The 12,382-nt window shown below is 44.1% G+C and overlaps 1 protein-coding gene across 1 annotated transcript; it reads right to left on the bottom strand.

Annotated features, from left to right (window-relative positions):
• Positions 1 to 1,050: 1,050 nt before the first annotated feature.
• Positions 1,051 to 11,829, bottom strand: LOC118753271. Its single transcript, XM_036488147.1, has 3 exons — positions 11,703 to 11,829; positions 11,335 to 11,576; positions 1,051 to 1,275 (listed from the first exon to the last, which is right to left on the bottom strand). Exons 1-3 carry the CDS (start codon positions 11,713 to 11,715, stop codon positions 1,051 to 1,053), a joined length of 480 nt encoding a protein of 159 aa, XP_036344040.1. The 5' UTR covers positions 11,716 to 11,829.
• Between the last annotated feature and the right edge of the window lie 553 nt (positions 11,830 to 12,382).

Here is a 12,382-nt window from a genome sequence, read left to right as displayed (position 1 = left end):
TTTTTTTGAATGGATCAGCTGTGTCCCTGGTGGCCGGCTCCTCATTCTCTGTAGCCGGGCCGGCATCCGGTGATGGTTGGGTGACCCTTGGTTCGTCGGCGGTCTGCCGGGCTGAGTTGGTGGTTGCTGCTGCTTTATTGGTGGTGTTGGCGGCTGTTGTCGCTGCCTCGGCTGTGTGGTCCGATTTGGCGAACAGCTGGGCGTGTGGCTTGGGCACAACGTGGGCGAGCGGTGGGCCGTGAAATATTTTAGCGCAAAGGATCCGCGGTTTGTTTGGTGGCCATGGTACGGCCTCAAATGGCGGTCGCCATGGTGAAATCGGCCGTGGTTCGTCCGGTGGGATAGGTTGTCACCAACGGCGTATACGGATGGATGTGGCTGTCTCCGTATCACCTGCTGCATGGCAGGATTGCGTGGGTAATGGCGTTGTTGTAGTGGTCGATGATGCCGGAGTGTGATTTCGCGTTCGGCGGTGGTGCTTAGCCCGGTACTTTTTGCAAATCGCGCTTTGTGGATTCCCAAGAAATCGGCCAGTCTTTTGTTTTGCTTCTCTTTCGGGTGCGTCCTTTCGGTTAAGCTGCACAGAACAGCTGTAGCATCGGCTCTCGGCGGTGGAGCGGGAGCTGGGGGCTGGTTATCAAGTGTCACGACAATGCCTCGTTGCGCCAAAAACTCCATTCCCAATATCATTCTTTCGGCCAGATTGGGGATGACGACAACCAGTGTGCTTGATGCTCGGTCATTTGGTCTGCTAGTTGCACGTTTTGTTTGTCGGATCGTGGCTGAATATTGCGCTGCTCCAGATGCTTACGTGGGTATTCATTGATGTATGTTAACGTGGCTCCAATGTCTATTAGGGCTCGGACATCCATGCCTTCGACTAGGACGTTAGCATAGAAGCGGCCATCGGGACCTTGCCAGCCTGGTCGAGACGTGGTTGGTGGATCGACGGGTGATTTGAGGGTGGCTGTTTTCTTCTTGCGACACAGGCAATTCCTGGAGAGGATACCATCTCGTCCGCATCGAGAGCAGAATAGTCGCCTCGGGCCTCTAGCAGGTGTTTTTCGCATCGTATCCTTCGTCTGGAGTGGATAGGCAGTATGCTGATTTCCTGGTTTGCCTTGCCTCCTCGCTCTTGAGTAGCTCATATTCGTCTGTGAGCCCCATCAACTCTTCGAATGTCTGGAACTCGCTCCCCTTTATGAATAGTCGGTACTCCACCCGCAAGCCTTCGTAGATGCGCTCCAATTGGTCTTCGTTACACATAGTTGGGTGCTGTCGGATTAGCGTTAGGAAGGCGAGGATGTAGTCCTTGGCCTTTTCTCTGTTTAGCTGTTTCCGCTGGCGAATGGCGTCTTCCAACCGACTTATGTGTCGACGCGGAAGAAAGAATCGTTCAACTTCGGCGCGGAATACGGCCCAGGTGGTTATGTGTGTTCTTCGGATGCGGAACCATTGGAGTGCCTTGGCGCGGATCATTTCGGGTAGGGTTGGGAGGAGTTGGTCTGGCGTGATTTGGTAGCATCCCGCCAACTCCTCAATCCTCTGCAAGAAGTCGTGCAGAGTGTCCCCGCCGGAGTAGTGTACGTCCCAATAGCGGACTGTGCTCACTCTCTCGGCATTGCTCATATGGTCTCGTTTCTGGGCGATTAGTCTTGCCCCCCCCGGTGGGTAAGAGGGATTCGCCAAGTTTAACTGCAGGAGTTAGTTCGTGTGGCGATTTCGCCATGTTAGCTTCTTCGGCAGCGGTCTCCATCTCCAGTTCTTTGAGACGACTTTCGGTCGATTTTCGGTTTCTCTTCGTCCTGACGAAGTTGCTGAGAGTGCTGCGTAGATCAGCGACGGTGCTCCCTTCAACGGGTGTATGATTCCTTTTGCATTTTTCCAGCAATCTCTCTTTCTTCAAGAGATATATCCAGCCAAGAGAGACAATGTTTAGTGTGGTATTATCATTTTCGCTCATTCGTGTGTCACTTACTTGTTGGGGTGTCTTCGATGAGCCAGCTTCCGCAGTGTTGGTGCTGGTTGAGCTTTTTGCATATGCGCCTGCAGAGCTGGGTCCCTGCTCGGGCGCTATTTATGAGGTGGGTTTTGTCGAAGACTGAGGTATGCTCAGCCGCTCCAGAGTCCAGCGAAGATCCCACTAACCCCCACCAAATAAAACACAATAATTTTTGTATTAAGTCGAACACAACCACACACACACGCGGCTATCTAGAATACCGGCAACTTGTCGTGCAGGGGAGAGAGGGAGATGAAAAGAGAGAGTCGGTAGTCGGTGTTCAGCGGGTATTTTTACGGCGACGGGAGCGCTGTTGGTGACAGCAAGATTGACAGTGGTACCCGTCAGTCGTAGCGAAGAGCGTGGCAATGAGAGCAGTCGCGGTGGTTGTGACGGCAGTCTGCAGTTCCCTTGTAGTGGTGGTGGCGGCCTCAGCGGTGACGTTGGCAGTGGCCCATATAATGATGAGGGCGGCAGCGACCTCTCGCAGTGATGTTGAATGTGGCCCTGATTGTGGCGAAGGGCGAATGCGGCCCTTTTTAACTACGACGGTGACAGCGGTCCTGGACGGCGATGGTTGACGTTCGCAGTTCTAGTGATGATGGCGGGCGGCCCACGCTTTTAGCTTCGGCCTTGGGGAGGCAGTGCTAATAGCGGCCCCGATAATGAGAGCAGCGGTACGGGCCCTAGCGGTGATGATGGTTATTGCGGTGGCCCGGGATGACAGTGAATACAAATCGCGGTTCTTTGTGTTGCTGGCGGGCGGTCCTTGGCAGAAATGTCGTCCTTGGGGCGGCAGTAGTAGTGGCGGCCCCGGTGAAAAGAGAAGCGGTCCGGGCCCTAGCGGAGATGATGTTGGTGGCGGCGGCCCTGAATGGCAGCGAGTACGATTAGCGGTCCTCGGTAATATTTGCGGGCGGTCCTGCGTAGCGATCTCGGCCTTAGGGCGGCAGCAGTGTTGGCGGTCCAGATTGGTGACCTACGGACAACTGACCATTAGTGCCTTCCCCTAGGGCGTCGAAAGGTTGCCCAGTCCCCCCGTATGTATTCGTGGCCGCTAGGCGCTGCAGGGGGTGGTTCGCCCCCTTCAATTCCCGCTAGCCACGCGGTATCGTAAGCAGGCAGGGGTGCTCGGAATTGGGAAAGCCCAAACGGGTCACGCCCCTGTCTGCTTGAGACCGTCTCCAAAAATGGGTCTAGCCCATGATTCAATAATGAAAGGTTTTGTAAGAAAAACTTTCTCTCGCTCTAATTTTATCAATGACACTCCCACCCTACTCCTAAAAACAAAAACTGATATTTCTTTTCCAAATTTCTTTGCAAGTTTTAAGAACAGTTTTAAATTGTTAGTAGTGAAATTTTTACCTTTTAAATTTGAAGAAAGTTTGTTCTTCATTCGCTGGCGCCAACAAGACAAAATGGGTTAGAATCGTTGGACTACAGAATTCAAAGAGACGAAATTCCCTTAAATGCCGAAATGTATTTGTCGATATTCGTGGAGGCCTCTTGATTCTGCCAAGTCGCTGTAAAGTAAAGCGTTCAATGGTTTTGGTAAATGAGCCAGCGAAGGTATTTAGGTATTGTCCTCCACAACACAATCCAGCTGTCTCCGAATGAGACTTTGACGCAATATAACATTGCCAAACCGTCACACGACAGCTCGGTTTAGTCAATGGCGCGATGTAATTGCACACTAAAAAGGTGTACGCACGAGGCGAATGTTGGCTGGCCACCAACTTTGTTGAAAGCGATTAGTTGAAAGTAGAATGCAAAGTTGAACAATGCAAACGCCTTTTTATGGCGAAAATTTTGATATTTTTTTATATTTTGATATTTTTAGTCATTCAAATTTTTTTTTCGTGCAACCCGGCGTGAGTTGAACGCAAAAGTTGCCTGAAAAATCGCCACTTCTCATTTCACGATGTAGATCACGTTCCCTATCTCAGTCGTTCAGTAGCTGCGTGTTCTTTCTACTCTGCCTGAGTTCGTCCGGCACGAATCACCAACTGCCGCTGTGTAAGCCAGTGTTGAATATTCTCCCCATTAGAACATTAAAAGTGCGACAGCAAAGAATTCGAATTACCATATTCGAGATAGTCGAGCCATAACCGCGAAAGAAACGTAAGCTCCAACGTTTTTTATTTGCCGTTTTTTTTTTGTTTAATAAATTTTGCATATTTTCCACACACAGTTAGCTTCTTGCAAACAAATACAACAAAAAAAAGCTGAAAGTGGACCATCCATTCTCGAGTTATGCGCCATCTCACGTACGCAAGTTTGGTATATGCATAGAAATATTTATTTTTAATAACAATCGGGGGTTATATTCGATGTAAATAAGCTTGTTTAAATAAAATAATTAAATAAAATTCGTTTTTGTTTTAAAATACCACCATTCACTATTATCCACACCTTTTTATGGAATTTATCTCCCACTTTAGGAAGTGTGATTGAATTCATCCCCTTTTTCTCCTGCTTCCATAGAAAACAAAACCTTTAATAATTGAATCATGGGTCTAGCCCATAAAGGGCCATTCACATACAACTTTCCTCGCTTTGCTTGACAGTTCAAACTTTGACCACAAAGCGTGAAACGCAGAAGGTATGCTACAATAAACTCTTTGACAGCTTTTGCGTTCTCCTTTTCCTCCATATTTTTTATCTTTAAAATAGATAACAATATAATAATATGCATTAATAATAGCAATAAAAATTCTTATTTACCCTATTTTTGTCATTAAATGCAAATGCAAGCGCACGAGAAAAGATACATGTAGACAGCTGATTGCCAAAGCGGGCAAAAGTTGAGAGTTGCCCAAGATTTTGCTTCGTTTTGCTTTGCTTTGCTTCAAACTTTTTTTATGTGAGCATACTCATGCATATGCCTTAGGCATGTGTAGCACTGAGCTGCGCGGCGCAATTGCGTTAACACCATAGCCGGAGTTGCCGTGCCAACACCAGTAAATGGAAAGCGCCAGCGCCATTAACACCAAGCAATATGAGAGGCACACACACAATTCGCCTTAACTCTTTGAACGCAAATTTAAAGCTTTTAATCAAGAATGATAGAATATCGTGGCATTTACTACATTCCTAGCAATTAAATTCAGTTGGCGGTACAAGCGTTACTCAGCGCTTATAGAAATAATAGACATGACACCACTGTATGTCCCCTTTCAGACACGTCAAGTCTTGAAAGCAATTTTTTTCGCATTCTCTTTTGTGTTTTCTATTTGCTTCCACACGCGTCAACTTTAATTGAATTCAAGTCCTTGGTTCTTTAAATGGGAAGCAACGAAAAGATCAAAAGAGACAAGAAAACTTGAAACGAATTGGCGGTATGGAGGTATCTGTACTCTTCCCCTCTCTTCTCACCTCCTTCGCCTACGAACGAGCAGACTTGAAAGCAAGACTTGACGTGTCTGAAAGGGGACTATGGTGTACTGCACTGTATGACGATGGGTACTGTGGTGATACTCAGATGGCGCCGTGTTCTATTCAATACACTGCGCTATTGCGTTGGGTTAGTGCGCTGACACCACAGGTGGCACTGGCGTTATTGAGCTAACGCCAACAAAATTGCGCAATTACCCATGGTTAATATGCTTACATCGATCTTATATGTCAAAGCAAAGAACTATCAAGCAAGAAGAAAGTTGTATGTGAATCAGCCTTAATGTTTTCGAAGTGTTGCATGAGGGGTATTCCCCCCCCTTGCAGCCCACATTCAACCAGTCAGTCTTCCTCCAAGGAGGAAAGCCAAGAGCGCCCCAAATAGGTCCGAAGCCCCGGGTACGCTCCGTACTTACCTACGGACAACTGATGCTGGTTGAGTTCATGTTGGCAGCTTTAGCTCCGGCTTTGTAACGGGTGATTTTTTTGAGGTTAGGATTTTCATGCATTAGTATTTGACAGATCACGTGGGATTTCAGACATGGTGTCAAAGAGAAAGATGCTCAGTATGCTTTGACATTTCATCATGAATAGACTTACTAACGAGCAACGCTTGCAAATCATTGAATTTTATTACCAAAATCAGTGTTCGGTTCGAAATGTGTTTATCGACAAATTTTGTTCAGCGATGAGGCTCATTTCTGGTTGAATGGCTTCGTAAATAAGCAAAATTGCCGCATTTGGAGTGAAGAGCAACCAGAAGCCGTTCAAGAACTGCCCATGCATCCCGAAAAATGCACTGTTTGGTGTGGTTTGTACGCTGGTGGAATCATTGGACCGTATTTTTTCAAAGATGCTGTTGGACGCAACGTTACGGTGAATGGCGATCGCTATCGTTCGATGCTAACAAACTTTTTGTTGCCAAAAATGGAAGAACTGAACTTGGTTGACATGTGGTTTCAACAAGATGGCGCTACATGCCACACAGCTCGCGATTCTATGGCCATTTTGAGGGAAAACTTCGGAGAACAATTCATCTCAAGAAATGGACCGGTAAGTTGGCCACCAAGATCATGCGATTTGACGCCTTTAGACTATTTTTTGTGGGGCTACGTCAAGTCTAAAGTCTACAGAAATAAGCCAGCAACTATTCCAGCTTTGGAAGACAACATTTCCGAAGAAATTCGGGCTATTCCGGCCGAAATGCTCGAAAAAGTTGCCCAAAATTGGACTTTCCGAATGGACTACCTAAGACGCAGCCGCGGTCAACATTTAAATGAAATTATCTTCAAAAAGTAAATGTCATGGACCAATCTAACGTTTCAAATAAAGAACCGATGAGATTTTGCAAATTTTATGCGTTTTTTTTAAAAAAAAAGGTATCAAGCTCTTAAAAAATCACCCGTTATGAGCTGTTTGAGAAGTGAGTGGGCTTATTCCGCATTTTGTGTTTTGCATAACGCATTTCTTCCATATGTTAGTGCACATGGTTGGCTAAGTTGGTGTTTGCGAAATTTGTACGCGCTTGCCATGCCAGCTTCGTGTATACGTATGTATGCACATAGGGGTATGCATGTATGTATGTTTATATAGTTGTACCTATGTGCAGTTGTAAGGTGCATGCTAGGGTGATGTTGAATATGTTATTGTAGCGTAGGCAAAGCTACGTTACAAATGTATTATATAATTACTTTTCTAAAACTTGATTACCCATCTCAAACTAACTAAGTTCTGTGCTGACCTACGAGTCTGCGTAATTTTTAGGGTGTACCAGTCCTTTAAATTTGTTTGTTTTTCCTTTTGGATTTGTTTTGTTTGTTTAATATCTCTATTTCATTGTTTAATTTATAATTTCTGTTGTTATACCTCCCTGTTGTACTAAAAAAGATGTTTGAGAATCTTATTGTACTAATGCTTCAAATTGAAATAAATTGAAATTGAAATTGAAAGCTTTCTCTCGAAAACTCCAAGAGCCGCTTCATCAGATGTTTTCATTGTCCATGGCTCCGCGCCATACTCCAGCGCAGGCATGATAAGTGACTTATAGAGTGCGATCTTTGTACGACGTGAGAGGACTTTACTTCTCAATTGCCTACTCAGTCCAAATTATTTAGCATTTGTTGGCAAGAGTGATTCACCGTTGGATTTCAAGGCTGACATTATTATTGGTGTTATTACTGGTTCCCAAATAAACGAAGTCGTCTACCTCTTCAAACTTGTAACTGTCAACAGTGACGTGGGTGCCAAGACGCGTATGCTCTGACTATTTGTGTAATGACAGGAGATACTTCGTTTTGTCATCGTTCACCACCAGACCCATTCGCTTTGCTTCTCTATCCAATCCCGAGAAGGCAGAACAGCCATTGTTTTTACCGATAATATCGATGCGTCCGGCGCACGGTAGCAATTGTATGCTTATGTAAATTAATGTGCCTGGGCGGTTCAGTTCTGCGGCCTTATTATCTTATTATTAACATCAGATTAAAGAAATCATACGAGAGGGAGTCACCTTGTTTGAAACCTCGTTTGGGATCAAATGGCTCCGGGAGGTCCTTCCCTATTCTGGCGGAGCTGGTGGTGTTACTCAACGTCATTTTAAACAGCGTATTATTTTCGCGTGGATACCAAATTCAGACATCGCGACATAAAGGCAACTTCTCTTCGTGCTGTCGAAAGCGGCTTTGAAATCGACAAATAGATGGTGTTTGCCAATTACTCGCGGGTCTTTTCCAAGATTTGGCGTATTATGAGTACCTGATCTATGGTGGATTTGCCAGGCCTAAAGCCACACTGATAAGGTCCAATCAGTTCGTTGACGATGGACTTCAGTCTTTCGCACAATACACTCGATAATACCTTATAACCTATGCTTAGAAGGCTGATTCCGCGGTAGTTGGAGCGAATGGCGGGGTCGCGTTTCCTGTGGGTTGTGCAGAGCACACTTAAATAAAAATTAAATTAAAAATTAACTAAATTGACCATATTCTGTATAAGAGCTGATCCATGCACCTCATCAGCTCCTCGCCGCGTACTTGAATAGCTCGGCTGGCAGGCCGTCAGCTCCAGCAGCTTTGCTGATTTTCAGCCGCGTAATCGCTATTCGTACCTCGTCATAGTCAGGCAGTGCGACAACGACTCCATCGTCATCGACTGGGGACTCGGGTTCGTTTTCTCCACTACTTTAGGAGCTGCTACCATTCAGTAGGATGGAAAAGTGTTCCCTCCGAAATTTAAGTACATTCTGGACATCGGTCACTAGGTCGCCATTGTTGTTCTTACAGGAGTTCGCCCTGGTCTTGAAACCTTCCGTAAGTCGCCTAACCCTCTGGTAAAATTTTCGGGTGTTCTTCCTGTCGGCCAGCATTTCAAGTTCTTCGCACTCACGTATTTCGGGCCCTCACTTCTTATTTCTGCTAATACATCACGCTTCCTTCTTCAGTTCCCTATAACGGTCTCACATGGGTCGCGGTGCGCTCGATCGCAGCATGGCCCTATACGCGGCGACTTTTTTTTCTGCGGCTTCTTGACATTCCTCATTGCACCAGTTGTTCTTTCGGGCTCGCTGAAATCCAACTACTTCTTCGGCGGCGGTACTTAATGATCGTGAAATGTGGTTCCACTGCTCGCGTATTTCGGATTGTTGAAGAGTGCTCTCAGAGAGCAGATGTGTGAGTCGAGTGGCGAAGAAATTGGCCGTCTGTTGTGATTGCAGCTGTTCGACGTTAAGCTTTCCTTACATTGTTGGGCGCACATTTTTTGCTGCACAGAGGTGGGTGCGTATATTGGGTGCAACAAGATAGATGGCCTGAGTCGGCGTTTGGTCTTCGTAGTGTACGTACATCTTAAACGCTGGAAGCATGCCTTCCGTCTATCACAACATGTTCGATTTGGTTTCTCGTATTTCGATTTGGAGACAGCCTTGTAACTTGGTGGATGTTCTTATGCTGGAACCTAGTACTTCCTGTTACCATGTTTCCGACCCGGGCGAAGTCGATCAGCCTCAATCCGTTATCGAACATTTCGTCGTGGAGGCTGAATTTTCCGACTGTGGCACCAAAGATACCTTCCTTGCCCCCTTGACATTAATATCGGCGAGCACGATTTTGACATCGTTTCGGGGACAACGCTTGTATGTACGTTCCAAGCGCTCATAGAAGATATCCTTGCACGCCTCGTCCTTCCGTCGGGGCATGGGTGCAGATGAGCGCAATGTTGAAGAATCTCGCTTTCCACCACGCTTTCCACGATATTCGTCCACCGGGGTGAACGCCACTACTCGGCGACGGAATCTCTCCTACCAAATTTGCGCTACTTTACGTGGCAACTGTAGTAGATGTCGTAAGGCTTCACACTTACTTTTCCTTGCCCCGTCCAACGCATTTCTTGGATGGCGGTGATGTCAGCCTTTGTCTTCTCGAGGACATCAACCAGCCGGGCAGACTCACCTTCCCCATTAAGAGTCCGGATATTCCAGTTGCATACCGTCAAATTATAGTCTTTTATACATTTGCCGTGGTCGTCATCAAAAAAAGGAGTCTCATCCAGGGATTGTTTAATTTTTCATTGGGCTGGGTTTTAACCTGGCGGGACACAAACCCAACGCACGCGAAGTTTTACGCCTTCTCGCTTTAGCTCGCTCCCAAACGGGAGTTTGGTTGATACCCAGAGGATACGTGGATATAAATATCCGAACGTTGTGGGCTGCGATTTGAACCGTACGCGCAAGAATCACTTCTGGCCACTCCCAGGTGAATGGCAGTCAAAAGTTTTCCATTTCTGCGCACGGAACCATCCTCCATGTATTAAAATACACCTTCAATAAAAATTTTGAAGTCTTAGTACCAAAAACAGCGGAGTTACATGCCCTACCTGATTTTGACACTCATTTTATAATGTTTTGGTTAGAGCCTTTTTGAATTAAGGTGGCGATATGTACATAATTGACGTTAAATTCAAAACTATACGCTGGGGGAAAAATGAAAATAAAAAATATTTTTAGTACAGCAAATAACAAACCGCCAACGATATCTCGGCACGAACATTTTTCTTTTCTAAATTGTTGACTGCTTTATGTTTATATAAGGTCTTTCAATATGCCGACGTCAGCAAGAAGCTTGGCTTATAATATTTTTAAATACCAATTTTTAGTAAATTACTAGCAAATACCCGCCGTGCTTCACTTTGCCTTAAAGGTATTTTCGTGTTGCTACTCCCTCCCAAAGTCTTTTCGCCTCATTCTTAAAAATGAAATTGGTTTAAAGAGCTTTATGAAGTGAGCTTTCAAACAAATTTTCCATTTATGAAGCATTCTTTACATATTTATTATGAATTCGGGTGCTAGTTAATATGTTTTCGAATTTAGAGGGTAGGTAAAGTATCGTTTTTCTCCTGGAAATTTAAATAAAGTTTTTATAACTCGAATCTGCAAATCGAGCATTTTCTTCAAATGTGTACTAATTCAATATTGTACCTTATCTTATCAATTTAAATGAATTAAATATTTCCAATATATATGTATGTAGGTTGCAACCCACTCCAAAATATTTTCGACAGTAAACTTTCTAAACCTCTTTAGTTTAATACCCGTATTGTAATATTTCATTTAGTTTATAAATTTAAATGGATATTATTTTTCAAGTAGGTGGCAGCCATATTGTAATATTTAGTTCATCGTACCAATTTATTAAACTCTTATTTCCAAACAGGTGGCAACTCTCTATTTATTTTTTTGTTAGACTTACGATTCCATGTATTAGTTTTCGAGTGATGCGCGTATAAACATACAAACAGACAGGCAAAAATTAAAAAAATTGTTGATTTGGCATCTGTTGCTCTAATAAAGACCCCCCATATTAATTTTTCTTTTATATCTGTAATATACAGACATCGGCCTGTCACAATTTTATTATATGCATAGATATTATAAATAGATGCTTTACCTGAGTGGTCCTTTGGCTGGTTCTGCGTATCGGTCTGGATGATCCCTCCTGTAAGTCAATTGGTGATAGTGGATTCTCGGAAGTAATGCTGACATTTAGCTGATGTTGGTGCATTTGATGCTGCTGTTGGTACTGTTGCTGGTGCTGTTGCTGCTCCATTGTCATATATTCATGAGAGACCAGGACATCCGAAATGTGATTGGTACCCATTGTGAATTTTGTCTTCCAATCAAAGCAACGGTCTAGAAAAAAGTTATTTTATCGGCAAACTTTTAACTGTTTTGATGCATTTATGCACGTGAGCGGTGGCACATATTACATATATACATATGTACGAGTGGACGTTGACAAGTTTTGAGCGTAAGTACCTTTAAGTGTCATTGATGTCTTTCCCTGTGTGTCACTAATTGCTAATGTCCTTAGTATAGGGCTGCCATACGTTACGGTTTTAAACTGTTCGTCCCGGTGTACCGAACGAGCCTCGAAATATCTCGGTTTTCCCTGGTTTATATGCAAAAAATTTGGCCTGTTTAATTTTCATTGAATTTTAGTATTAAATTTGCTACTACTTTGTAAATGTACAATATAGTATCTTCGAATGATAAGAGCTTTTTGTTTGGGTTTATGATAGTGCCGATCTCGATCTGTTAATGTTGTCCCCCTGAGGAGCGAAATATGCATACAAATTTTTCATCACTTTATTTAAGATAATAATGGTAAAAAATATTTTAAGATCTCCTTTCAGAGATAGTAGTCGAGAGGTCTAGGTTTAATTTAAGCCAGGAAGGTTCTATCACCTTTTGTTTCTTTGCTAGAGCTTGCGAAAACCGCAATTTTTTGACACTTTGACCTCGTTTTTTTTCTTAATCTGGAGCTGATGTAAACTTTATGCTTACGGATTCGTAATCAGCACAAAAAATCTATTAAAAACAGTTTTAACATTTGCCGTACCAAAATTTTTTTATATTTTTGTTGTGCTGTGTTATCCATTAAAAAATTAGTAAAGATTCAGATTTCGGTTTTTTCTACAGAAATTTTTCCTTATGTG

Source organism: Rhagoletis pomonella, unplaced genomic scaffold (assembly GCF_013731165.1).
Source record: "Rhagoletis pomonella isolate Grant_MI unplaced genomic scaffold, Rhpom_1.0 Rhpom_scaffold_02283, whole genome shotgun sequence".
NCBI lineage: Eukaryota > Metazoa > Arthropoda > Insecta > Diptera > Tephritidae > Rhagoletis > Rhagoletis pomonella.
This window is presented reverse-complemented; position numbering and strand designations above follow the sequence as displayed.

What these genes read in the sequence shown, in the direction of transcription:
- LOC118753271 (XM_036488147.1), bottom strand. An exon ending in CCAGCCAAAGGACCACTCAG is followed by an intron (nt 1,276 to 11,334) that starts GTAAAGCATCTA and finishes CTAATCCGACAG; the next exon opens with CACCCAACTATGTGTAACGA.